Consider the following 26745-nt stretch of genomic DNA (forward strand, 5'->3'; position numbering starts at 1 on the left):
TGTGAATTGCCTCGTACCTGACGATTCGATTCGTATCACGATTCACAGGTCACGATTCGATTCGATACCGATTAATCCCGATACGAATTTATAAGTCGATTGTTGCGATTTTTTTTCATTCAAATTTAGAAAATACTAATCAGTAAGCTTGTAGAGTGTAAGATTTATATGAAAATGTATTATTTATTTATCTGAAATTTCAGTCTTATAGAGGTTGTAATCTGTTTCATGTTTAAACAGCATTAAAATAAAATATTAAGGCTTAATGTTCCGTTCATATAACATTCTTCCATGCTTAAGGTGTGAATCCTAAAAAAAAAAAAAAAAAAAAAAAAAAGATTTTGCCTATTATTGAATCGATTCGAGAATCGCGCGATGTAGTATCGCGATATATCGCCGAATCGATTTTTTTTTTTTTTAACACCCCTAGTGTTTACTGTGTATATAGTTGTAGACATTTCATTTAAACCAGTCTCACCTCCTCACAAATCAGAGGCTGGCTGAGGAGCTTGAGTGTGTGACCGCGGAGCGAGACAACATTCAATCTGAGATGGAGAAGCTGGTGTGTCAAGTGACATCCCTCAGTGAAGAGCGAAATCAGCTGCATGACCAACTTGAGGTACTGCGACAGGAGTCAAGCCAGCTCAGAGCAGAACTGGAGGTGATGGCAGCAACACATCATCTTGAGGTTTGTTTGAGACAATTCTACTTGTGGAAAATTGTGTTCAGTCTTTAAATTCTAAAGGTTTAGTGTTTTGTAAAATTTGAAGAAATGAAGAGAATCGCAAATTGAATCGAAATATTATTTGTCCAAAAGAATCACAATTAATTTTTTTCCTAAAATTGTTCAGCCCTGGCCCATGGTCAGTGTTGTCACAGATTACTTGCAAAAGTAATGTGATTACTGATTACTCCTCAAAAGTAATCTAGTTAATTTACTGATTACTTGGTCAAAGTACTGTTACTGAAAAAGTAACTTACCAGTTTTAGTACCAATTTCCTCCCTTTGCTGCCTCAACATATGGATGACAACCGGTTACTTATATAATACTTACGAAAGTACATGAACATGTTTCTTTGTTTCCGTTTCTGCTTTTACAATACATAAATTGTTGTAGTATAACACCTTACACCCAGTGTTTTAATTGGGCCGGAATGCACTGGTACGGAGCTCCGGCACTTCTAAAAATCTCCCTTGAGCGTTCAGGTACTTGTCAACGTGCAAAGAACGTACTGTCACAGTTTGTCAGCGTTCCGGTATGCTTGACAATGCATATTTTGATCCCAAAAAGCTGTTCCGCCGCGTGCCACTTGTTCACGGACTTACATATAATAAGGAAGTCCGTGCGCTCATCACATCACCAAGCGCATGATTACTCCAGCTGTTACATATATCTGTACTTTAGGAGAGAGGCGTGCTTGCGTCATTCAAGTCACCCGCTGTAAACGTGATGCTAGCCGACCCCAATGCGTGTGTCACTGGGCTGACGGAAATCTAGAACTGCTGGCTGCCTCCTTACCCTGTCGGCTTTGCTTTGAGTTGTATTACGCTGTGTTGTGATGTGTTTCCTCAAATTGGATGTGGAGTTTTAGCCAGCGTAAAGTTTGCAGCGCATTGCGAGGGTTTTGTAATCTTAACTGGACAAAAATGCGAGGTAATGGCTGTATTTCCAATGAGCAAATGCATCCGTTTGTGGAGGTCCTCCTGCTTCTTCCATTGTTTATGTCGTGACAAGGTAGGTGTTTTGGCCAGACTCCTAGCGCTCGCCGCTCACACATGTTTGTACACGTGACCCAGGGCTGTATCTTCCGCTGAGAAAACGTGACATGCGATGTGCGTCACTCAAACGTAAGAGAAACATTTTTTCTCCTCAAAATTATCTTCAAAATTCTACGTACATTACAAGGTAATAAAAAAAAAAAAAGTAACGTACAGCCACTTGGGGATGTAACTTTAATCAGATTACTGGTTTGTAAAAATGAACGTGTTGGATTTCTCCTTTCTGAAAGAAAGTAATCAGATTAAAATAATGCGTTACATAGTAACGCACTAGTGACAACACTGCCCATGGTATCTCATCTATGTCTGCATTACATTATTCCTTAACGACCTTTGCTCCCTTACTGTTTTTTTTTTTTATTTGTATGTTTTGTTTTGTTTTTTATTTTAATCAATGAACAAATTACTAATGGAAGGAGCCGTAACAGTAGAAACAAATCTGGTAACGGCAACGCTATCTTTGCATAAATGTGCTGTATATGCTTTTATAAAAATATACTGCATTTGTTCATGTTGAAAATGTGGATAATTTTCAGAAGACTGAGAAGCAGGCAGAGCTTGTGATAGCTCAAGAAAAGATCAGACATCTACAGGAGGAGGTCAACCTGTTGGTGAATGAAAACAGAGATTTTGGCGAATCTAAAAATCAGGCATGAAGTATTTTCTTTTATATGGCTTTATTTCTAAATATACTATTAGTTCTTGGCATATTTTATACTGATATTTTATCATATTTACGCTGCATAGTGCATACAGTTAGTTATTTCATTTAAACCAAAGTCTCACATCCTCACAGATCCAGAGACTGGCTGAGGAGCTTGAGTGTGTGACCATGAAGCGAGACAACATTCAATCTGAGATGGAGAAGCTGGTGTGTCAAGTGACATCTCTCAGTGAAGAGCGAAATCAGCTGCATGAACAGCTTGAGGTACTGCGACAGGAGACGAGCCAGCTAAGAGTAGAACTGGAGGTGATGTCAGGAACACATCATCTTGAGGTTTGTTTGGCACAATTTTACTCGTGGAAAAATGAGTTTCAGACTTGAACTTTTAGTGGTTTGTATTTTGTTTTTCTGAAGATCAGCATATATATGGTGCAAATAGCTGTGTCATGGGTATTAAGGTTTTTTTTTTTTTTTTTTTTAAATTGCCTTTTAGAAATGTCTTAAATTTAACTTGAGAAACCTGTAGGGACCCTGATTTGTAAGAATGTTAATGGAGTGTATGTGATGGCTTTGTAGCCTGTGGAAATGACCATTAATTTACTACTTTCCTAAACCTACTTATTTCCTCTTTTATTTTATTTTTTATTTTATTTTTTTTAGGTTAAAGAGTCTCAAAATCTTCTACAGTCCCTTCTAGATGAGATTGAAGAACTGAAGCAGAAAAATTGTAATCTTGTTAAAGTCACTGAAAAGAAGGAGTTTGATTTGAAGGAAAGTGTAAGTACAGAGTTGTCATACTGACTTATTTTTGTATTTAAGTGTTGTCTGTGCTTATAAAATACCCCTCTTAAACAGATAAAGATTTTGAGTGGAGACTTTGCATATCTTAAAGGCTTGGTTGTTAATTTGATCGATTTTATGCATACTGTGCAACTCCTGAGGCAAAGTTGGGTACACAATGGGTTAATTTGTGGTCTAGATAGAAGTAGACTGTATTTGTTCATGTTGAAAATGTGGAAACATTTTCAGACGACTGAGAGCCAGACAGAGCTCAAGATGGCTCAAGAGAAGCTCAGATTTCTGCAGGAAGAGGTCGACCTGTTGATGAATGAAAATGCTAGTAAATCTCAAGAACTTCAAAATCAGGCATGGGTTATTCTCTTTCTATGGCTTTATTTCCAAATATACTGTCACTCTTGACGTCTTATTTTATACTGCTATTTTATAGTGTTTACTGTATATATGGTTGTAGACATTTCATTTAAACCAGTCTCACATTCTCACAGATCCAGAGGCTGACTGAGGAGCTTGAGTGTGTGACCGCGGAGCGAGACAACAATCAATCTGAGATGGAGAAGCTGGTGTGTCAAGTGACATCTCTCAATGAAGAGAAAGATCAGCTGCATGGCCAACTTGAGGTACAGCGACAGGAGACGAGCCAGCTAAGAGCAGAACTGGAGGTGATGGCAGGAACACATCATCTTGAGGTTTGTTTGGCACAATTCTACTTGTGGAAAAATGAGTTCAGTCTATACATTTTAGTGCTTTTGGTAGTTTTCTGAAGCTCAGTCTTTATGGTACGGCATACTGGAAGAAAGTGAACAATTTTTCATCAGCACTACATAGTAGAGGTGTGCCAAAAAATCGATTCATAAAAGAATCGAGATTCTCATTTATTAATCGAATCGATACGAATACCCAAAAATCGATTTTATTTAAATTGGAAATGAAGAAGGGGAAAAGGCAGTTGTAGTCCACATGCTGTTTTTGTGGAAAAAGGCACTTACAATACAAAATTAATAAATGTTTAAACAACAAAAAGACACTTTTTAATGTCTATTTGTCATTTTGTCTTGCAAAGCAGACTGTAGTAGATCATGACAATGTTGTTCATATCTGTAAATTGAAGCAGAAATCATTTGTCAATCAAATAATTTTGAATCGAAAATCTTTTGAATCGAGAATCGAAAATTGATTCTGAATCAAATCATAGACCCAAAAATCGTAATTGAATCGAATCGTGAGACAGTCAAAGATTCCCAGCCCTACTACATAGTAATATCATGTACTTCCTAACAATGACAAATGCTATTTTAAATATAGACAAATTATGTGCTCCCATGCATAGAAATTTCCATTCAAGGATGGCACAAGACTATAATTGACTATTTTTAAAGACCGACGTTATTGTTGATCTCTGCAATGCAAGAGAACATGATTGAGAAGAAGAAGCAGAAATTTGCTGCTGCAGGCGGAAGCTTGAAAACTGGTGGCTAACCTTCAATGTGAGTTGGATCCATTCATGGGCTTTTAAAAACTTTGTCATGATCGGTTGTGACAGACTCCAAAGAACAAGGCGAGCCGTTTTTGATCAGAAAATGCAACAATACACATTTCTTCTTCGTCTTTTAAATACTAATGCTCAAACTTGTCCTTTAAAAAACAAATATTGTGAATGATGATTTCTTACAAATGGTGATTGCCTTGTAGTTACAGCAACTGGCGGAACAGCTGAAAACATTCAAGGAAAATGAAACGGTGGCTCAAGCTGAGGCTATGGCATCACAGCAGGTTTGTGATTAATTCAGTTTTAGTTCTGTGATGACAATTCACAAGGTGCTTTACATATCAGCCAGGTTTAAGGCCACACTCGTTCCAAGAAAAGTAAATGTTTAATATTGTTCTCTACAGAATACAGTAAAACTGGCTAATCTTTGGTAGTTTATTGGAACAACTCAGCAAAACAAACCTATTATTGGACTGAAACATTTGAAGGTCATATTGGAATTGACTTTTTTTCTTTTTTTGCGAGATGGTTTACTTAATAAAAAAAAAAAAAAAAAAAAAGATATATGTATGCCCAAATTGTCACATTTGTCCACTGCAATCTGATATGGCCAATGTATATTCAGTAGTTAATAGACTACTTTATTCTGTGTTCATTGACACGCAAGGTTTCTTCCTCCTGTCATTGTTCGCCTTTTCAGTTGCTCGTTGAACCAAATGCAACCATCTCTGTCGCCAATGAGAAGCTTAGAAGTTGCGACTGGGACTTGATGGTTTCTGGGGTAACGGCATCATCAAGGCTGCATGACTTAACTTTGCGACTTCAGGTGAGATGCATCATGTTGCATTTGTATGGTGTATCTGGAAGTGTTATCACTTCTCTTCGCTTTCAAATCGCAAGTATTGCCCAACCATCAGTACTTTGCTCGTGCCCCTCAAATGATACCTTTTACAGGAATTGTTTGGAAGATTCCAGCAATTTATAGACAAAGCCAGCCAGCCTCACGCCGCGTTCAAACGTGGTGCGCTGGTGGCGGAATGTTTCCTGAGTGACAAGGACTACAGCTCCTTTCCTCAAGACACGCAGAGAGCTCACGACATTCTCTGTGAGCTGGGACAAAAGAATTTGAGGGCTCTCAATAATATTAATGTAAATAATCATACTGTACATTCTTTCAATTTATTTCCTTGAAGTCCTTTCTTGACATACAAAATTCTCTCTTTGCTTTTCCAGGATGCCATTGTGGGGAAGGCTAAACAATACAAGATGTTTTTTCAGGAGTTGGTCAGAATCGATGTGTCTGTCTTTAAGGAGTGGTGCTCGCAGGATGTTTTGAGATGCAGAGCCTCCTCTCCCAAAGATATGGACTGTTGCTCAGATCAAGAACACAGACTTGCTGAACTGGAAAAGAAAAGACAGTTGTATGTGCAGGTGAGCTGATTTATTTATTTATATATTTTCCCACACACAGTGTAAATCTGTACAGAAGTCCCCTGCACATTCACTAATTTACCTAAAGTATGAATTTACCTATTATTACCTAATATTTTAGGGGCAACTAACTAATTGCGGTTTTTTTTTTTTTATGTATATATATATATATAACTATTTATATAATTGAGTGGTGGCGGGGGTTGGGGTAATCCATTATTCGGTAAAAATCCTACCGGTTTGCAATTTGGTACTCGTTCTGAGTTCTAAAATGCTACAAGAGGATGCTAAAGAGGACTGGTGTACAGTTGGTCAAAGGAAGTACAGGAGTATGTTGAGGTGATACGTTTTTAAATAAAATAAATTTTTCATGCTTGATGTTAGATGAATTGGAAATTGTTTTGTTACAGCTGGCAGTTTTTCTATCTTGCAGGGTTTGGGGTTTATTGTGCTGTATATTTGCTGCTTTTAAAATGGACGAACATGCTTGGTTTTACAGAAAATGGGCGACATTTTGGAGAACCTTGGGGCAGGCTTGTATTCTTATCGCAGTGAAGTTTCTGCTGAGGTCAGAGAAAGGTCAAGGTTCTTCACGCAGATGGAGGATGAGCACGACAGGCCACCATTAGTTGTCAGCAGGCTGCATCCCATCTTTTGTGCTGAGGTTGACGGCAGATCTGCACTGATGCAACGCCGAGAGAGGATTTTGCAAGTATGCCTGTACTTGTTACTTTTTTTTTTTTCTCTTCCCCTTCACCCAACTTGGTGAACAATTTTTTGCTTGGCAAAAAAAAATAGTCAGGCTATAACTCTTTAAACAGATGGAAACAAATATTTAAATGCCATTTTGTTGAACTTGAGAAAGTAACTACATATGCCCTGTGAATGTTGCTAATATTGCTTGTACAGTGTTTCCAGCATTTGTTTAAATGCCCCCCCACCCTCACAAAATTGTTTAAAGGAACTATGCATTCACTCAACATTTCAGCTGGCAAGAAAACTTCAGAATGTGGTAAATGCTGACTGGGATATAATATGTAGTAACATCAAGATTAAGTTATTTGATATTATAAAGATCTGTGATTCAATTTGGTTGTCAAATAACAGTGGTACTTCAAAGTACCAGTACCACCACGGTCTGTTTGCTGACAATGAAAAGTATACGGTTGTGATATTCTGATCGTTGCTTCCAAATTCCAAAACTGTAACATTAATAAGTACAAGTAAAATTTTAAGATGAAATTAGTTTGCCTTTTGATTGTAATTTGGCCATTCGAACCTCAGGTTAGCTCTATCATAAAGGTGCTACCAAAAAAATAAATAAATAATAAAAATAAAAAAATCTCTCGAAAGTGTCCTGAAAATGACCAAGGAAAATTGCTATACTCTAAACAGCAGCAGAAATTTTAGGTGACTTGTCAAACAAAATAGCCCGAAATCACCAATACTAGTATGATGTAAACGTGCAAAATGAAATTTGACTTAATTGGATCTGATAAAATTGCCTTTGCATACTTTGCTCATCGTCTCTCTGAACCCCCTGCAGGGCATCATTGATGACCGCCACGTTCGGTGCGAGGAATTGCAGCAGCTGAATGCGCAGGCTCAATTCCAGTTGGAAAAAGAAAAAAGCAAGTGTGCCGTTCTGCAACAGAAGCTGGGTGAAGCTCCAGCAAGGTCAGAGCTGAGTTTGCTCTGTAACAACCAAGAACTACTCCATCAATCTGAAGAGAAAATAAAAGTAAGTATCATCCATTTTAGGTTCATGGTTGTCAACAAATTAACTGCCCAGGGCTTCAATTAGTAGTTGATGCTCGACATTAAATGACTTTTTGACTTGAAAGCACTTTGACAATGTTCAGTCATTCACACAGTGACCAAAAGGAAGTTGCAATTGCTCCTAATATTACACGTAAGTAAATTCTGTGAAATTAATAGGTTTATTGAGGATGACAGCCAATAATCTTACTGTTGCAATGCCCAGATATCAAACATCCCTACGGAAGTGTGAGCAGTATGTGTCAGATAATTATGATCAGCTTCTCGTCAGTTATTCATGATAGCAGCCACCTTGCACAATTAGGCATGGTCGAAAAGTCAGTTCTGAAGATAGACGTGTGAGCAAAAGTAGCACTGTTCAAATTTCACCTCTAAAATGTCATTTAAAAAAAAAAAAAAAGTGTGTAAATAAAACAAGCATTTTTCACTGAAACGCCCCCTTAACATAATATATTATATTTGGTACATTGAGAAACACACTATGAAGTGTAAATAAACATTTACATTTCCAGTAAGTCAGTGTCCAATTACTGGTGACCCTTGGGCTACTCATGTTGTCCTTCAGGGCTAAATTAGTATTAGCAAAGCAGTGACATGTTTTGTATTTTACCAGGCTTTGTGGCTACAGAATAAGAAGTTGGAAGAGGCCCAGCTAAAAAGCAACAGCTACAAGATGGCGGTTCAACAACTTGAGAGGCAACTTCTGGAAAGTCAGGCCCAAGTTGAAGAGCAAAAGAACAATATCAAAACCCTGAAGAGCCAACTGCAAGAGTCTGAGGTTGGTTTCAACCTAAGCAGAGTTTCTCCTGAGCCAGCTGACATCGCAGACTGTGACGTGAACAGAATGTAGTCAAACAAAGAATGGGGGGGGATATGATTTGGAAAATCCTGATGTGTTCCAGGCAGTGTTCATCACTAATGAGCTATTTATAGAACAGAACTGTGGGTTCGGAATAAGTATTAGAGTAATAACATGTTAATCTTCATCAGGCTTTGTGGCAAAAGAATAAGAAGCTGGAAGAGGCCCCTCAAAAAAGCAGTAGCTACAAGATGGCTGTTGAGCAACTTGAGACAGAACTTCTGGAAAGTCGGGCCCAAGTTGAAGAGCAAAAGAAGGACATCAATACCCTGAAGAGCCAACTGCATGAGTCTGAGGTTGGTTTCAGTGTCATTACTTTATAACTGAGGGGACAAAATTCAGGATTACCTCCCACACTACTTAAAAGCTCTTGTTAGATCACGGAAACAATCTCACACGCTTCTAATATTCACACAAACAACTGCATTTATCACACACAACTCAAAAGCTGCTGAATTTTCTTCCCTCACATACTGTAACCGCCCCCCCACTCATACACAAAACATTCACACATGACTTAATGTATTTTTTTTACAATGGTATGCATAACAGAAATTTTCTCACATGCCACTATTTTTTAATATAAATTAGGCCTGCACGATATACCGTTTGAACATCACGATAGTCGCATTGCGGGACGTGCGATGTTTGTTTTTTTGTTTTGTTTTTTTTGTTGTTTTTTTTAATAACACGCAAACTTGTTTTGCTTAATAAAAGCAGCAAGCTACTCCATGCTCTGCGAGGGCCTGTCTCCCCGCTAATCAGTCACCGGCCCCTCCCCCTCCACTCTCACAGCTGTCTGCTCTGAAAACACTAACAGGCGACAATGGCAACAAGCAAGAGGAGACGGCGGGAGAAGTGAGTGTATTTAGTCCCCAAAAGAAAGTCAACATCCGAAATATGCAAATATTTCGGCTATATAAAAAGAAGATCCAGAACAAACAAACCAAAAAAAAAAAAAAAAACATCCTCTGCCGACAGCGCCTCGCCGTTGTTGCTGCAAAGCGTCCAAACAGCACCGACAAATTACAGACTTTTTACTTCATTCAACACCGTAACTAAAGAGGGGTTTAAAAAAAAAAAAAAGATCCACACGCTCGACAAGCTGTATGAAATGCCAGACAGACAATGCTGCGAACATGGTGAGGGCAGCTGCCTTAAACGAGTTGACCACGCTGCATCTTGCAGTTGGTAAGTGGATGAGGATGAGGATAGTTAAAATCTCTCATTTATGGTCCAAACAAATCTCATTACATTTAATTAAGATAAGACTTGGCACCTAAAACGTAACTTGTTCTTAGACAATTTCATTCTATTATAATACTGATGATGATAATAATTTAATTAGAAATCAGACAAATATTCGTGGTGAGTTGTAGAGTTTTTGATTTGGAATAAAACCTGAAACTAGTAGTTCACCCCCTTTTTTTTTTTCTATTGATTAGTCATGCCATGGAGACTTGAGTACAGTAGTCATTTATTTTTGTATTTGTCACATTCCGAACACATTTGATTTTGAAAAAAAATATTACCCCCTATTCATTACAATGGAGACCAAATGCAATGCACGTTTGATATTGTATGAATACAAAGGTGTCATGTTGCGTTAAATTCTTCGCAAACAGAGCTATTCAAGTCATCTGGTGAAAATTCTTCTAATTTTAACAACTCAATATATTATTGCAGACACCAAAAGTGTTTTTCCAATATTGTGCAGTCCTAATCTAAATTATTTTTGGTCATATACACAACTAACTCGCGCACACACGTACTTTAACACAGCACTGTTATTCATGTACCATTTTCCTGCTATAGAAACGTGAGTCGCCTTCAGCTGCTGAGCTGCAGAAAGCACAAGCTCAATTGTACATGAAGGAAATGGAGTTGAGCGTTGCTTATGATAAGCATCAACAAGAGTAAGGACTGCCACAACAGTACGGGTACCATCTTCTCCCTGTTCTTAACATTGAGCCCCAGTTGTTTGTCTGTCAGGATCCAGAGGATGACCACCGTTCTGCATACGAAGGAAGAGTTGGTCAGGAGACTGAAAGAATCTTTAAGGGAGTTGCAGCATCAAGGAGAGGTCTCATGTAAGGCAGCGGCTCGCCTGTTCTTTAAAAATGAGGCTTATCATTGGGAAAATATATTGTTCTATAGATAAATATCTTGGTACAATAGAACTGTACTTGACAAATGTGCTCTACTGCATTTCATGTATTTCAAAACCTTTTTCCCCCTGTAGTATTCATGCTGTGCACATGGCAGTATTATAACAGTTGTAACTTTTTTTTTTTCTAACACATACAAAGTTTGTTGAATATTTCTTTAGTCTTGCAGGGTGAAGAACTTCATGAGCGATTGATAAACCCGCGAGGTTTGAACAAGCACAGAGCAGTTGTGCAAAATGGCGCACTGGAGGATGAAGTCAAACAGCTTCAAACTAAAATTGCGCAGCTTGAAAAGTAAGATGAACATGCAGCAAGTGTGGTCGCATCAGTTGGGTTTCCTCTTGACATGTTCTTTTTCGCCCCAGCGTGATTTCCAGCCTGCAGGCTGATGTTACCAAATGGAAGAACAGGGCCGTCAAGCTCAAGTTAAAGGCCAAAGAGGATGTCAAGTCTGCGCTGTCGTGCACTCCCACCAAACATGGACTTCCTGTGTGCCCTCAGTCCCCAAAGAAGTTTCCATTTGCACCCCAAAGGGGCCTGGACTCCCCCAAGACGCAGTTGGATTCACCAAGAGTTCTACTGCTTGACTCTCCAAAAAGCAAATTTTTTGACAAAGCCGCAAATGACAATATACTCTCCAGAACCTTTCCCAGGGGGTTCTTCGATAACTCCAGTCTTGGAATCAGTGCAGGTAAACAAAATCCCACCTTGTTGCAGTGCAGTTTATTTGCAATTCTGTCGTGATGAGGATGTTGTTTATCTTTGTCAGATGTTTCTGGTGTTCCCGATGGGGAATCAGCAGACACAAGTACATAACTAGTCTTTGGTCTTTCACATTTTGGGTGTTAACTAAAATTTCTTCACTTCCCTAAAATTCCCGCCCGGAAATAGCAAAAAAAAAAAATTGACAAATATTGATTATACAGGGTGATGCAAAAAAAAAGGGAACTTTTAACAAATCAATAAAGAGTGATGGTAGAAATATATTTAATTTATAGATATTGAAACCTTAAAACGTGCCATTTAAGAAACAATGTTTGAATGTTCTTCAGTATGGCTGAATCATAACTTTCCCAACACTGATGGGTTGTATGTTTTGTGCTTGATGAATGAACAATCAAGAAGACTGATGTGCCTCCTTTTCTGTTTGGAGTCCCCCTACTTTAAAGTGTCCAACAATTATCAGATGCTGGCTCACAGTTGTGAAACAAATGCACTGGAGGTGTTTTCGCCACATTTTCTTTCACTCATCAAGTAAAGGGGCACAAAAAAAAAATTGTCAAGTGGTGTTATTTCTACAAGTACAACACTTATTAATGACTGCCCCCCCCTTCTCCTATTTTGCAGATGCTAACTCGGATGGATGCCAATCTCAGCCACTGGATGATGGGCCAGAAAATTGTATCACTCAGTGAATATAGTTCTTAGTTCGGAGTTCTTATTTGTTCATTGTTTTAAGTCCATTTTGTCTGATTCAATAAAAAAAAATAATAATAAAAAAAAACGCTTAATGCCAATGTCATTCAGGGATTTATTGTGAATCCACATGAGAAATTGTAATTTTTTTTTTTTTACTTTATTTCTTTTACTAAGATAACTTTTGAGTCTTGTGCTGTCATTAAGACAGGTACATGGAAATGGAAGTCGTGTTTTTTGTTTTTTTAGGTGCAGGTAACAACATGCTGTTTCCGGTGTTTATAAAAACAAAGAAAGAGAAAAATCTTACAAGTGCGTGGAGAGTATTTAGCCGTTAGCAGTTTACGCAACATTCACTTTTTGCTAAGTCGGGGCACCTTCACCGTGTGTGTGTGTGTGTGTGTGTGGGGGGGGGGGGGGGGGGGGGGGGTGGTGGTGTTACGTTCTTCCAAATAATTAAGCACCAGATGGTTTTCTCCACATAACGCATGCATTCCAAACTATTACTACGCATGTATGATTTAAGTTTAATAAGTCAAGTCATCTTTATTTATATTATGACACTTTTTTTTTTTTTTTTTTTTTTTTTTTTTGTCCAGTCTATTTATTTTCGCTGTATAGAAAATGCATGAATGGAATCAAAATTAGATTAAACCGTTTACAGATTTAAAAAAATAATAATAATAATTCCAATGCAGTGTCGCCCTCAAACCAACAGGGTGCACACTTAACTCAGTTGCAGAATTGTCTAAATGTGCAGTGCCTTGGAGTCCTTTGGCTTTAGGGATGCCTTCGTAACCCTTTCCAGGCCGATAAACTTCACGATCTGAATTTCTTTGAATCATGGCTTTTTGTTGCCGATTTTCTTGATCTTTTGGCTGACTTCATTTCATCCGACAGAATCTATTTCTGTATTTCTTTACTGAGCGCATCTGGAGGTAATCAAGCTTGGGTGTGGTCTGTGAGAGTGATGCACCTTTCAGAAAAATGGCATTCGCTACAGTTAGTTCATTAGGTGTCAATAGTTTTTTTGTTTTTTGTTTTTTACTTTGAGTAGTTTTCACCATTTAAAACATTTTATCTTTGATACTTACATTTGATTGATCTTAAATGTTATAACGTTAGTGCAAATAAACAATTGAGCAAAAAAAGAATCCTTTTTCATGTCACTGTATTTGTTATAAGTTGGTTTTACTGCAAAGACAAAAACATATAGGCTGCATACCATCTTCTGTGTCCAGTGGGATATGAATTCATAGTCCGATACCTGCGCTTGATTATCATTTCCGGGCCACAGATACAAATTAATTATTCAATTTAATGTCAATTTTAGATGGACTAAAAGTCGGCGCTTTTCATTAGCTGTAATAATAAATTGCTCTTCTAGCCATCATGCTGTGCACATAGCATAAAGCTGAATATGTGGATAAGAATCCAGTCAACCAGTTTAAAACATTTTGAGGGGGGGAAATGTTCATTTATCATACAAAACTAGGTAGTTGAACACAAACAGTGCCACAGTGCTAAATTTTATTTTAACTTAAACCAACTGAACATTATTTACAGAGCTCTTTAAAGTAAAGTGCTGTACGTGATATTGAACACAAATAAAATTCATATGTTACCACAGATTGCTTAAAAAATAAATATAATAAAGAATAACCAAATGCATTGGGAGGTTCCTGAATCTAAAATATTGACTCCAAGCAACAATGAAAAATTTTTTAGGCCCGTCTTGAAGCAGGGAGAAGGTGGTGAACGGTTTTATCTGTAGACATGCTAACAAACACACATCACATCAAACATGTCACCATGGTGGGAAGGAAAAAAAAAAAAAAAAAAAAAAAGGACCTCCGAGTCCTCCCATCATCTTCTGCCCCATCAACATGTGACAAAAAAAAAAAAAAAAAAAGTTTAAATTTGGTTTCAGAGGATGAACATATCAGTGTGGAGACGTTTGGCTGTCAGGTAAAAGGACAGATCGCTTTTACTGTATCGTGACTTTGAACTCTGCGACGTTAAGAAGACAGATTGTTTTTGTCAAGCAGAAAAAAAAAAAAAAAACGACCTTGAACTTAAACTCCTTTCACAGCTGTGAACAGTCTAAAAATATTCAACCCCCTTCAGAAGGGAAACTGATGGAATTTCGGAGCCCTGATGTCATTACTGGCGAAGAAGCATTAGCGAATACCTACAATACATATTTTTGTCTTTATTATTCAAAGAGAGCTATCATTTAGCAAACATTGAGGTCCAAAGGTGAAATGGGAATATTTGAATACGTGTAATGAAAGGCAACAAAGGTGCCTTTTGGTGTGTGTGTGTGTGTGTGTTTTTTGTTTTTTTAAATCCCGCTTGAATTCTGCTTCTTTTTGTTCATTTGGCAATGTTACATGTTCCGGTGCTAATTATACAAGCTCGCTCGTCCTCGCACCTTCAGAAAGATCCAAACGCGACTGTTTTTGACATGTTCATTTAACGTTCCAAATCAGATGTAAATATGCAAAGAAAGTCCCATTGGGATTTCTTTGATATGCAAATTGAAGTGCAAACAAAGGTAGGGGAGATATTTAAAGTCCATGTAAAGTGAAAATAAAGATGTCTTGTAAATCTGATGCGCCACAGAGTGCTGTTAACTCAGTCAAATATAATTTTTTTAATTTTTTTTAATTTTTTTTTTGAGTCGGTAAGTATATAAAAAAAAATGGCTTCAAGATTGTCAAAAATGTTCCCATTCCCATCTGAAACGCTGTCTATGTTTGAACTGTGAAAATATATCTGGTTAAAGCCTTCAGTGATTGGGACAGATTCATCGCTGGCCTTCACTAGCCACCAGCTAGCTCGCGTGATGGCAAGCTTGTGGCTGCAAGCACGCGGTGAACTGGTTTGTGGTTTCACCACCTCACTTGATAATTTAAATAAAACTGACACAGTTTAGGCAACCAGGTAAGAGACATTATCAGGATTGTTAGCTAGCTAACTGAACGCTTTAGTGATAGAAATTATAGTGGGGATTCGGCTGGCAACCAGTTCAGGTTGTACCCCGCCTACTGCCCGAAGCAAGCTGGGATAGGCTCCAGCACCCTATGCAACTCTTGTGAGTAGCAAGCGGTTAGGAAAATAGATGGACGGAAGGGCACGGACTTGGAAAATATGGACACTGCTTACTTGCAGTTAGAAGTGAAGCTGGTCGTGTGTTCCCAATTCACTTGAATGAGAGCTCTCCATTCAGAAATAGCTTCGCGAGCCGGTTGGGAATCGCAATATTTCATCCATGTTGGTCCGTATTAAATGGTGAATATGGTTAAATGTTGGCACGACTTGCCACTCGTGAAATGTTATCTCAGATCTGCACGCAATGCCGGGAATGCAATGCTCGGACGGCTTAAAAAATGTTGCCACCCCCTTCCCGCCGTGCGCCAGTTGTAATGGAAAACCGGTGATTGCGTTGTAGTGCGGTTGTGTGAGGTGTGGTGTGGTGTGGTAATTTGAATCCATTGATTTCTCTATAGCATTTTCAAGTTTTTTTTTTTTTGCCTGCCTCTATGGCAAAAATTGCACCATATATGACATACAGTTGTACCAAAAAATCTGCCCTCTGGCTTCAGCTGTGGGTAGGGTGTCAAAATCACCACCACACGTTAACCGAAGCCCAGAGGTGTAGATTGAGAAGGAGTTTATGGGTATACAGCCTGTATTTATATAGTGCATTTTTCCTGAGTGAAAACGGAAGACCCTGTCTTTAACATGACATTCTCCTTGGTTATAAATGTCAGCTTCCACTCTAAATAGTCCTTGCAAGGTGTAATACTCAGATCATAATTAGTCAATAATGCCACTTTCAAGGCTGTTTTGCAGCAGCCAGATAGTGGCATGGGCACTTAAAACATTTCACCCTATGACTCAATTCTGCATCTGACAGAATAAACAAATTCAAGGTTCATATTTGCGGGTGGATTTCGAGGGATTTCATCTCTCATCTCCCTGGCCAGTTATCGTTTGGCTCGAAAAGAAAGGGAAGGTCAGTGCATGTTTACTTTACGCAATTCACTCCTGCGCCATAAATCACTTGAAATAATCGTGCGTGTTCTGCCAAGACCAGACACACCTTCAAGCCTCGCTTGCCTCCCGCCATCTGTAACGAGAGAAGCTTGTCGGTGGCTCTCTGCCAGCCCTGATTTGCCTAAAGGACACCAAGGTTACAGAAGAGAAGCTCAACTATTGATAAAATATGCAAAAACCGCAGCTTGTTCACCGGACGCTGTTCATTGGAATTCAAGAGCTGGCTTCAAACCTTTGACAGCTGCTTAATGAGTTGCTGGAAGATCCCTCCCCGAGACAAACGCCACAAGCTTTCCCTCCATTCTTGCTTCATATGAGGCCGTGCATATGACCCAATTGGCCGTAGGGGTGAATGTGAATGCTGTGGTGGTTGCCAATATGTCGCCTGTGATTGGCTGGCGGCCAGTCCATGGTGTACCCCGCCACTCACTAAGCAATGGTAGGCTCCAGCTCACCCTGATGAACAGTATCGAAAAAGAATAGGACAGCACGTAGGTGGGTGAATTTTTGTGTGTATGTGTGCATCTATTGATCTGTGCAGGGGTGTGGGGGGGGGGGGGGGGGGGTGTTCGTGTGATGGCACTGCCTTCAGGCTCCTCTAGGCATACGAAGAGAGCAGGTAGAGGGCACCTACCAGCGTCATCTGATGATTCTCAACAATCTTCTGTTTTGTTGAGACCCCTGGAGAGAAGACATGTACATGCGTGTGTGTGTGAGAATGAGGATGTTTGTTTGCAATTTTTTTGGCGTTGAAGACCGGTTCCATTTTATGATGCAGTCGAATGAAGCTGGAACCATTTGTTTTGGTTTTTGATTGTCGCCCCACGCGTTCTCATGACAAAATTAACCAGACCACATATGCTAGCATTGTTTGGTGGTATAGTGAGTTAATCTCAAATCTAGTGGTGTCAAAATTAGTCCGTTGATTTTGAGTTAAAAAACTCCCCCCCTTCAATTAATGACCGCCCCTTACTTGGAAAGGATGTACTGGGGGAATTCCAGTCACCACTCAGCAAACACGTCCACATCAAAATTTTGTTGTAATAAATGTAATAATGCATATATTTGTGGAGACCGCGGTCAAGTCGTATTTTACAATTGTAAAAATGTGCAGAATTTCACAAGTTACTTCATGTTAAAGGTTAGCTAGCTCTTAAGATGAAAAGAAAAATGCACAAGCTGTCACCAATGTATTACAAATGCAATTATGCTATCTAGTGGCAGAAAAATGACCAACACATCAATATCACACTCACGTTTTTACCGTACATCTTTTTAATTTTAACTCAATTTTATGAATTATGAAATTATTATCGATAACTAAAAGATGCAGCCATATTTCTATTTAACATTTTTTTTCCACTTTCTTCTTAACAGGATTATGAAAACGTAGAAAAATTATTTTATTGTACATTTTTTAAAAACATTTAGAACAGATATAAAATGTGCGATTAATAGTGAGAACTATTGAAGAAAGTGATTAATTACGATTAAAAAATGTAATCACTTGACACCACTACTCAGAAATTTGACAAAAAGTAGCACAAAAAGTAATACTGTAGTAATAGTTATAGTTTATTGGACATATTTTAAAAAAAAAAAAAAAAAGAGAGAGAGAGAGAGAGAAAGACTGGTTAGCAACGAAGGTTTCAAAGAAGACATTCCAAATCGCTCTACTCCAGAACGTGGCTTGCTGCATATGGACATTGCAGCCACCGGTGTTGAAGTTACTGCTCCCATTGGGTCATTGGGTAAGTTGATCGCTTCTTGTGTTTTAATTGATTATAAAAGTCCAAAAATATACAACATCGAACCGGTAACATCTCGTTTTTTTGCCGATACTACATCATGCGCAAGTGACGCTAGCAATGTAGCTGCCTCGTTGTGGTGTCGTTCATGCGCGTTAGTGTGCGAGCGAGTGAAGTGAGGATATCTTGAAATTGTGCTAGCAAAAAGACTACAGCTTTAAGAAACATATCTGAGAGACCGAAACTCACATATTTCAGTTTTTCCTGTCTGGTTGAGTGGCGTGGGGGTCGTCTTCTTGACAGGGTCAACTCAGCTGCTTGTGATGGCAGTCTTGTCTCACTTGGCTGGTTCCACAGTAGGCAGGAGAAAGGGGATCAAGTGTGTCCAGCAAGTACACGCACACACAACTTTATTGCACACTATCAACATGACTTTGAAGATACACATGATGAACAGTAGTGAACATCAATTTGTTACGTGACAACAATAGCCAGAAACAAATTCACATACCTGGATGTTACTGTATCTCAAAAAGCCCTCATTTATGTAAACATTTGATATCTTTTCATGGGACTGATCGATTTGATTTTTTTGGGAAACTATCTGATTTCCCAGTTGATACTCATTTTATTAACTCATTCACTGCCAGCCCAGTAAAAATGGATTTTTGACGTGTATAGCCGTCAATGGCACTGAATGAGTTAATCACATCTTAGAATTTAGATACCTAATCAAAAAGGCTTTTTCAACATTTTTTTGAAGAACACCTGTTGTGTGTTAATTCTTTCTACATTTATGAGCACATCTTGAACATTTTTTGATCCTCTGCACACTTGCTCATCCTCCTCTTATTTTAATCAGTTATTTACTTTAATTTTTTTTTTATACATTTCCTCCATAAAACAATAACAGATCATTTTAAATGAAGACATATATCCCAATATAGTATTTTACCTTAAAATTGCATGAGGTTAATAGCAATTTTCTGCTTCTAATTCATATTTCCTGTAAAACGGCCACAAGGGGGTGTAAGAGTACATATACTTTGATTTATTTATTTTTTTAACAAAAATTAGAGCTGTCAAGTGATTATTTTTTTATAACCATTAACTCACTCAGTGCCAGCCCAGTAAAAATGGATCTTTGACGTATAGCCGTCAATGGCACTGAATGAGTTAGGTAGAGATTGATTGAAACCCCCCACTCCAGATTTTCTAGCTCTGTTTTCTGTAAGCATTTAGCTTCTGACATTAATAAAGCCCATGCGTGATAGCTTTCATTTGATGCCATATTTCCGTCCAGTATACTGTATTAGAGGTTGTGCAGATAAGGACCATTTATTGTTGTGCCGCTCCCGCTGACAACCGCCGTTCCCAAACCACTGGTGGTTCGGACCAATCACAGAGCGACATTGTGTTTGGGGGCGGGATATGCAACTGTGACGAAACCAGGAAGCCAGCGCCGACGCAGGGGCGAACAAACAAATCCAACATGAACGAATGGATGCTTAAATTAATTCTGTTCTCGCAGAATTACTCACCGTTTCATTGTTGAATGTTGAACAGCGAGAGGCGCTTCGTGCATTTATAGCTGATAAGATGTTCATGCTTTTACCCCCTTCGGCAAGAAGGAAGACAAAATTTTCACCCGTGGCCGTGATTTGTAAAAACAAACGTGTAGAATGATGCATCGCCCAATCAGCTCAAATTATTGTGCAGAATGTCCCGCCTTTTCCCAACCAAATTACTGATGGAGATTGCCAGGTTAAGGAAACGTGTGAATTGGCACAAAAATCGCTTGCTCGAAGGGATTACCTGTTAATTAGTTTAAAAGTGTGTTTAAGAGACCAAAAGAAGAGCGGAAAAGTGGTGAACTTGGATCAGTTATAAGGGAGTGGGAGGAAGAATTTAATTGTTAAAAAATGAATAAATAAATAAAAGGACTAATTCACTAAAACTTAAAGGCACAGTCTTCCGTTTTCACTCAGGAAAATGCACTATATAAATACAAGATTTATGCACCTGAACTCCTTCACAATCTATACCTCTGGGCGTCTGTTGATGTGTGGTGGTGATTTTTTTTGCTGATTGCTATATTGGACATTGCTCAGGTGCACAGAAAGGAAGGTGCGAGAGAGGGACGACTTATCCTTCAGCTACCCGTGACGCAAGTGGGGAACAAATTGTCTTTTACAGACGTATGGCACGCAAAGATTGATTGATCAAGATGGAGTTCATTTGTCTATTCAGCACAGTAGCTGCGATTTGTTTCAACACTTATACGATGACCGGTTATTACGTTTGAACCGTTTTACATGAGGTTTGCCATGATTGGCAAATATAATATATTGTACTACTTGTGTTACTACAAATGCCTTTTTATTCCGATTGAGATGTTTATATTGAGCATTTCCATTCTGTTGTTTTCAGAAGAGATTGGGGAGGGAAAATTACTCAACACACCCAACCCAGCAGGATTGTCGGTCAGCACGATTATTTCGCAGACATCTAACAGTTTGGCCTTTGCTTAATTGATCGTAAGGTGAGGAAAAATGCTCAAATTCAGCTCAACTATTATGTTCTACCAAATAAGTCAGGTGTTGCTTCCTCACTTTGGCCGCATCTAAAGCTACAGCACCAAGTCCAGATATTCAACCGTGCTGAAGAAGACAATATACATAATGACTTCTTTTGTCTAGCCTGAATGTTCTTCACTTGTCAAATATGAATCATAAGGATGTGCAACTGGGGGTTGGCCACCACCGTCTGTAAGAATACATCACAAACCTACCAGGGGACCACTTTGCGCTTCTAATATTTGAACTGTGGAGACAGAGACATGACTTCATGTATCTTGTGATGTAAGTATTACCACAATTCATGAATTTCAAACACTTTCAAGTGGGGGTTAATTTGAACCATAAGATATTGCTTGAGAGATTTACAGCGGAGTTAATGGTGATGATCACGCCATTAAGGACCTGAGACAAAGACGGAGACTGGTCAATAAGAATTGGTGCATATAAGGAAGTGACATAAGTGCAGCAATTAAAATGTAACTTTCAATTTCCTGGAAGAAATTGACAAACAATTCCTGCAGAGTTAAAAGATGAGTTTGACTGTTAAAATATAAAGCCTGTTTTGCATCGTCTGCGTCTGCGCATGAAAAATGCTGAATTTTGCATGAGTGTCCAAGCATACAGTGTCCCAATAGTGTTGTTTTGTGTTGCTTCCTCGGGGCATCTTTTTGTGTTCAGACTGAATACAAATTTTTTTTTAATAATGCTGCTCTTGATACACAAGCAGCCCACAATACAATAAAGGGCAAAGGTCAGGACATGCGGACATAAATTACTTCCCAGCTGCAGGGACCCAATAGGAAGCCCGGTCAACGGAGCCAATAGATTAATGGTTGTTAACAAGGATGCAATTACAAAATATACTTTTGGTCGAAAAACTATACACTCCCGGTAAATATTTGCATGCCCATGTCTTTGGTATTTACATGTCAAAGACATGTTTGTGTTTAGAACTAATGTAACTTGTGAATAAAAAAATTTTGGTGGATGGATGCTACTTCATTTAAAATCTTTTTCATGCTGCTCCAGTGGCTGGATTATGTCTCACTGGGTCATTGCAGGGCTCTTACTTATTTATTTTATTTTGCCACCGTCACAACAAGGCACCCTAAAATGGCCACACAAGTCCAAAGTCCCTATCCAATTTCTGTCTGTCAAGTCGGACTCAAAAACAAAAATAAAAAAAGATATAAAAATTCTCCCTCCCTGCACTTCAACCTTTCTACCTGTGTTGTGCATGCACTCAAGGCGGATAACGAGGCACTCTTAAGTGACACCGCCAGACCAAAAGCCCCTGTCCACAACATTGGCTTTTGTGTCGGACTTAAAAAATAAAGAATAATAAAACGAAAATTCCTTGCTCATGATATTCTGCCCTCCGACTTGTGTTATGAACACACTCATGTCAACATTATGATGGGGTCTTGCAAACATTTCTCACCTGCACGGGATCCTTGGAACCCGAAAAGTTGACAACCTCTGACTCCAGATTCAAAAAATGCCCCTCCCCCAAAAGGGAGTAATTTCAATAAGTCTTGCAAGTGCTTTGATTACTTTATTCTTTGTGTATTTTGACTAATGAATATCCGATGTAGTTTAATTATACACCTGGGAGACGTTTTAAAAAAAAAAAAGCATAAGCTGCATAACGTCTTAATTGCCATGGGAATGAGATCTATTGTGACTGTATGGCAGCACTTTTATGCTACAATTCTGTACTCAAATTTATTTCGACATGTTATGCTTGAAGTCTTTGCAGACATGAGGGTTAAGTGAACACAATTATTAGCGATGACATGAAATAATGACTTCAAAAGCAGCAGTAAAAATGGGATACAATTTATTTGTAACAGTGAGAATACATAAAATATTTTTCCTCATTTCTATAATAATGTCATTGTACTTAAAATGAGCTAATCCGAGTGAGGATCATGTGGTCACGTTACGCAAAAAGGTTTAGTGTTTGTCAAATGTCTCTTGACTTGGCAATTTCGGGAGGATTAAAAAGCCTGACAGGACCTTCATGTGCATTTGTGAGTGCATCATGGTGGCCACCCCACCATGATGATGGGTCCAGGATTTTTACTCCCATGAGGCAAAAATGGGGGCTTGACCCATACATATTTATAAAATTCATTTATAAATAGGGATGTAACGATATCCAAACATCATATGATATTGTCACGATATGATAATTATCATGAGATTGTGGGGAGGTTTTATATATATATATATATATATATATATATATATATATATATATATATATATATATATGTATATATATATATATATATATGTATATGAAAAAACAGTCGGAGATACTGAAGCAAGACTTTATTACCCTTCTACACAAGATGATGTGCCTAAACGCAGAGGTTTTTCTGAGTGGTCCTCTGCCTACTGTCCGACCAGGTGATGAGCGTTTCAGTCGGATTATGTCACTTTCGAGATGGCTGAAAAGCATCTGTGCTTCTTACTCAGTGAACTTTATTGACAATTTTTCTATGTTTTGTGAACGTCGCCATCTTTTCCAATGCAATGGGATTTATCTCAATAAGCAGGGAGCCAACATCTTCCATAGTGTGCGTCACTGGACGCTATGTTCCCAAAACAAAGGACATGAAGCACAACAACTGATAAGAAGAGGGTCTGGTGAGGCTGTCTCACTATCTTCCACTCCCTGCTCTTCAGAACAGATTGATTTGTCCTCATCTGCCCACACTCCAAACACCGACCATCCAGCTCCCCTGCTCCCGAACGACGCCTTGCAAACACCACCACGACCACCACCACCAGTTTCACTACCAGATGCACCCCTGCGCTGTGCATCGCCCCCAAGCGACGCCTGCCAGACAGCGCCACTACCGGATTCACTGCCGGACGCACCCCCGCGCTGGGCACCGCCCCCGAATGACCCGATGACTGACTCGCCACCGAATCTCACCAATAAGTTGAGCAATCTGGTCAATCTCTCCAAACAGCTAAATAAAAGTCTCTCCAAGCAGCTGTCTACTGATTACGGGAGTTCGCCCATGCTCCCCCCAAGACGGCACATTCAGCTATCTACTAATCGTCTGACTCCACCAAGCCTCAGCAAACAGCTCCCCACCTGCCGACTTCCATCTTTGGCTATGGAGAATCTCAACTACAGCTCGGTCTGATATGCTTTGGGTCCAGACTACATATACAATGTAAAAAATGTGTGTTCCCAGAATAAGTCAGGACCCAAGGAAGCTTGTAGCATTTCTGTGATTACAAGAAATAGAAAGTTGGCCCAAGAAATGAGAAGAAATAAGTCAGAAGCTACAAACCTAGTCAGTATAGCTTGTCAACCTCTGACTAAACCAGCGTCTCCGATTGCCACTGTGAGACTAGCGCTACTAAATACAATTGTTGATTCATGACATTATTATGACATATGATCTTGACTTATTTCTCCTCAGTGAAACATGGCTAACAGAAGGTTCCTGCAACACGGTTCTCAATGAGGCAACACCAACAAATTTTAGTTTCATGACCAAATGTCGTAATGGCAAAAAAGGCGGTGGACTTGCTGCCATTTTTAAATCTCTATTTCAGTGTAAAGAAATTTTATTGGGAGGCTTTAATTCATTTGAATATCTTAGTCTTTTGGTAAAAGGTGAGCCAAACATCGTCATTGTCATAATTTATAGACCTCCAAAACAAAAAGGCAGATTCATGGAGGAATTTGAAGAAATGCTGTCAGTAATTTGTACCGACTATGACTATCTGGTCATAACTGGAGACTTTAACATTCATGTTGACAACAACTGGGATAAAAATACCAAAGAATTCTGGCTTTTTCAAAACCATTGTGAAATCTGTTCAGATCGATTTACAGCAAATAATTAATTGCTCACTTCAATCAGGTGAGCTTCCTAAATCTCTGAAAGTAGCCACCATCAAGCCCATTCTAAAAAAGAGAACACTGGATGTCTCCCTGATAGCAAATTATAGCCCAATCGCAAACCTTCCATTTGTAACTATAATAGTTGAAAAAGTGGTTTTTAATCAACTCAGCAATTTCTTGAGCTTAAACTGACTTTTGGATAAATTCCAGTCAGGTTTCCGACCTCATCACAGTACAGAAACAGCTCTGATTAAAGTACTGAATGATATAAGATTGAGCACTGATGCAGGGAAGGTATTGGTGCTTTTCTTGTTGGACCTCAGTGCAGCATTTGACACGATTGATCATAATATACTGTTAGACAGGCTGGAAACTTGGGTGGGGTTAAATGGAACAGTCCTTAAATGGTTCAGGTCCTATTTGGAGGAAAGGAGTTACTTTGTGACTATTGGAAATTTTGAATCTGATCGAAAGGCCATGACATGTGGGGTCCCTCAAGGGTCAGTCCTTGGACCCCTGTTGTTCAGTCTCTATATGTTGTCTTTCAAATGCTTCAGAACGCCAATATTGACTATCATAGTTATGCAGATGACACACAACTGTATTTATCAATGTCCCCAAATGACAGCAGTTTTATTAACGCATTGTGTCATTCTCTAGAGCAAGTTAACAACTGGATGAACCAAAATTTCTTTCAGCTGAACGAAAACAAAACGGAGCTCATTGTTTTCGGCAATAAAGAAAAGAGGATTGCAGTTAAAAAACAGCTTGAGTCACTGTCTATAGAAACTAAAGACCAAGTTCGAAATCTTGGCGTACTAATAGACAGATCTGACCTTCAGCAATCATATTAAATTCATCACTAAAACAGCCTTTTACCAGCTGAAAAACATATCCAGACTGAAGGACTGCATGCTTCAAGCAGACCAAGAGAAGCTTATCCATGCTTTTATCTCCAGCAGACTAGATTACTGTAACGGTCTTCTGACTGGACTCTCTCAAAAGAACATGAGACAATTGCAGCTCTCAGAACGCTGCAGCTCGAGTTCTGACCAAAACAAAGAGATCAGAACATATGACTCCAGTACTTAGATTTACACTGGCTCCCAGTCAGCTGTAGAATCGATTTTAAAGTTCTGCTACTCGTCTATAAATCACTAAATGGTTTGGGTCCTGAATATATCCAAGAAATGCTGATTGAGTACAAACCCAGCAGGGCTCTGAGATCTACAGACTTGGGCCAACTAGTGGAACCCAGAGTTTGAAGCAAACATGGTGAAGCTGCATTTAGCTATTATGCTGCACACAGATGGAATAGGCTACCAACAGAAGTGAAGTATTTATTTATTTATTTTTTTGAGAAGCACAATAACAAAACCACTTAATTATATCACAAAAATTGAAAACAAATTAGCATTTTGTGCAACACGTTTACCAACTTTCACTTATAATGCAATGGACATTTCGCCATGTTTATAAGTTATAACGAGCATCCCTATTGGCTATTCAAAACAACTTCTTTTTTTCTTTTTTTTTTTTTACTTGAGTAATTAAGCCAAAAGTAGGAATACTGTTGTGTGTATTTAAATAATGAAGACCATAGATACCTGGAAAATCTAAAGTACAGTAACAATTACTGCCTTCTACTTGATGAAAAAAACACTACCAAGGCATAAATGCATGTACAATCACACCTCAAAGTAAAATGTACAGTAGTCATAAAAATACTCAAATAAAGGTGTCTGAATAAACTACTTGATGAAAGTATTTCTATGGCACTTCCCACATATTGATTATTTATTGAAAAACACATACACACTCACACAGAGAAAAAGTAGAAAGAAAAATAGCCTTCCAACCACGTATTATTTTTCGTGTCATAACCTACCATACACAATACAGTACTCAGAACAATAAATACACAAGTATAGACACTTTAAAAATGTACGAGTACAATAACTAAGTATTTGTATAAGTTACTAACTACCATTAAATATGTGATTAAAAAACAAACAAAAACTCCAAAGAAGCACACGGTCGGGTCGGTGGGAAGGCAGCGTGTGCGCATGCGCAGTGGGGCTGGCGTGGCGTCGGTCAG

The 26745-nt window shown here is 38.7% G+C and overlaps 1 protein-coding gene across 7 annotated transcripts in view; it reads left to right on the forward strand.

The window, feature by feature from the left end:
• The window catches only part of cenpe (centromere protein E), a 28656-nt gene extending 16166 nt beyond the window's left edge, over positions 1 to 12490 (forward strand). For 5 of the 7 annotated variants that reach the window (XM_077513620.1, XM_077513622.1, XM_077513626.1 and 2 more), the window contains 20 exons: positions 494 to 688; positions 2317 to 2430; positions 2577 to 2777; positions 3105 to 3221; positions 3474 to 3590; positions 3731 to 3931; positions 4935 to 5015; positions 5432 to 5557; positions 5686 to 5880; positions 5965 to 6162; positions 6662 to 6874; positions 7709 to 7903; positions 8555 to 8719; positions 8932 to 9096; positions 10616 to 10716; positions 10793 to 10890; positions 11130 to 11262; positions 11334 to 11659; positions 11738 to 11776; positions 12316 to 12490. In XM_077513620.1, the coding sequence (XP_077369746.1) occupies positions 494 to 688; positions 2317 to 2430; positions 2577 to 2777; positions 3105 to 3221; positions 3474 to 3590; positions 3731 to 3931; positions 4935 to 5015; positions 5432 to 5557; positions 5686 to 5880; positions 5965 to 6162; positions 6662 to 6874; positions 7709 to 7903; positions 8555 to 8719; positions 8932 to 9096; positions 10616 to 10716; positions 10793 to 10890; positions 11130 to 11262; positions 11334 to 11659; positions 11738 to 11776; positions 12316 to 12383 (3048 nt within the window). In that variant the 3' untranslated portion in view covers positions 12384 to 12490. The remainder of the gene's footprint in view (positions 1 to 493; positions 689 to 2316; positions 2431 to 2576; positions 2778 to 3104; positions 3222 to 3473; positions 3591 to 3730; positions 3932 to 4934; positions 5016 to 5431; positions 5558 to 5685; positions 5881 to 5964; positions 6163 to 6661; positions 6875 to 7708; positions 7904 to 8554; positions 8720 to 8931; positions 9097 to 10615; positions 10717 to 10792; positions 10891 to 11129; positions 11263 to 11333; positions 11660 to 11737; positions 11777 to 12315) is intronic. The other 2 variants (XM_077513621.1, XM_077513625.1) reach the window with 2 other exon arrangements.
• Positions 12491 to 26745: the final 14255 nt, after the last annotated feature.

The sequence above is a fragment of the Festucalex cinctus genome, chromosome 2 (assembly GCF_051991245.1).
Source record: "Festucalex cinctus isolate MCC-2025b chromosome 2, RoL_Fcin_1.0, whole genome shotgun sequence".
In the NCBI taxonomy this organism is placed as follows: Eukaryota; Metazoa; Chordata; class Actinopteri; order Syngnathiformes; family Syngnathidae; genus Festucalex; species Festucalex cinctus.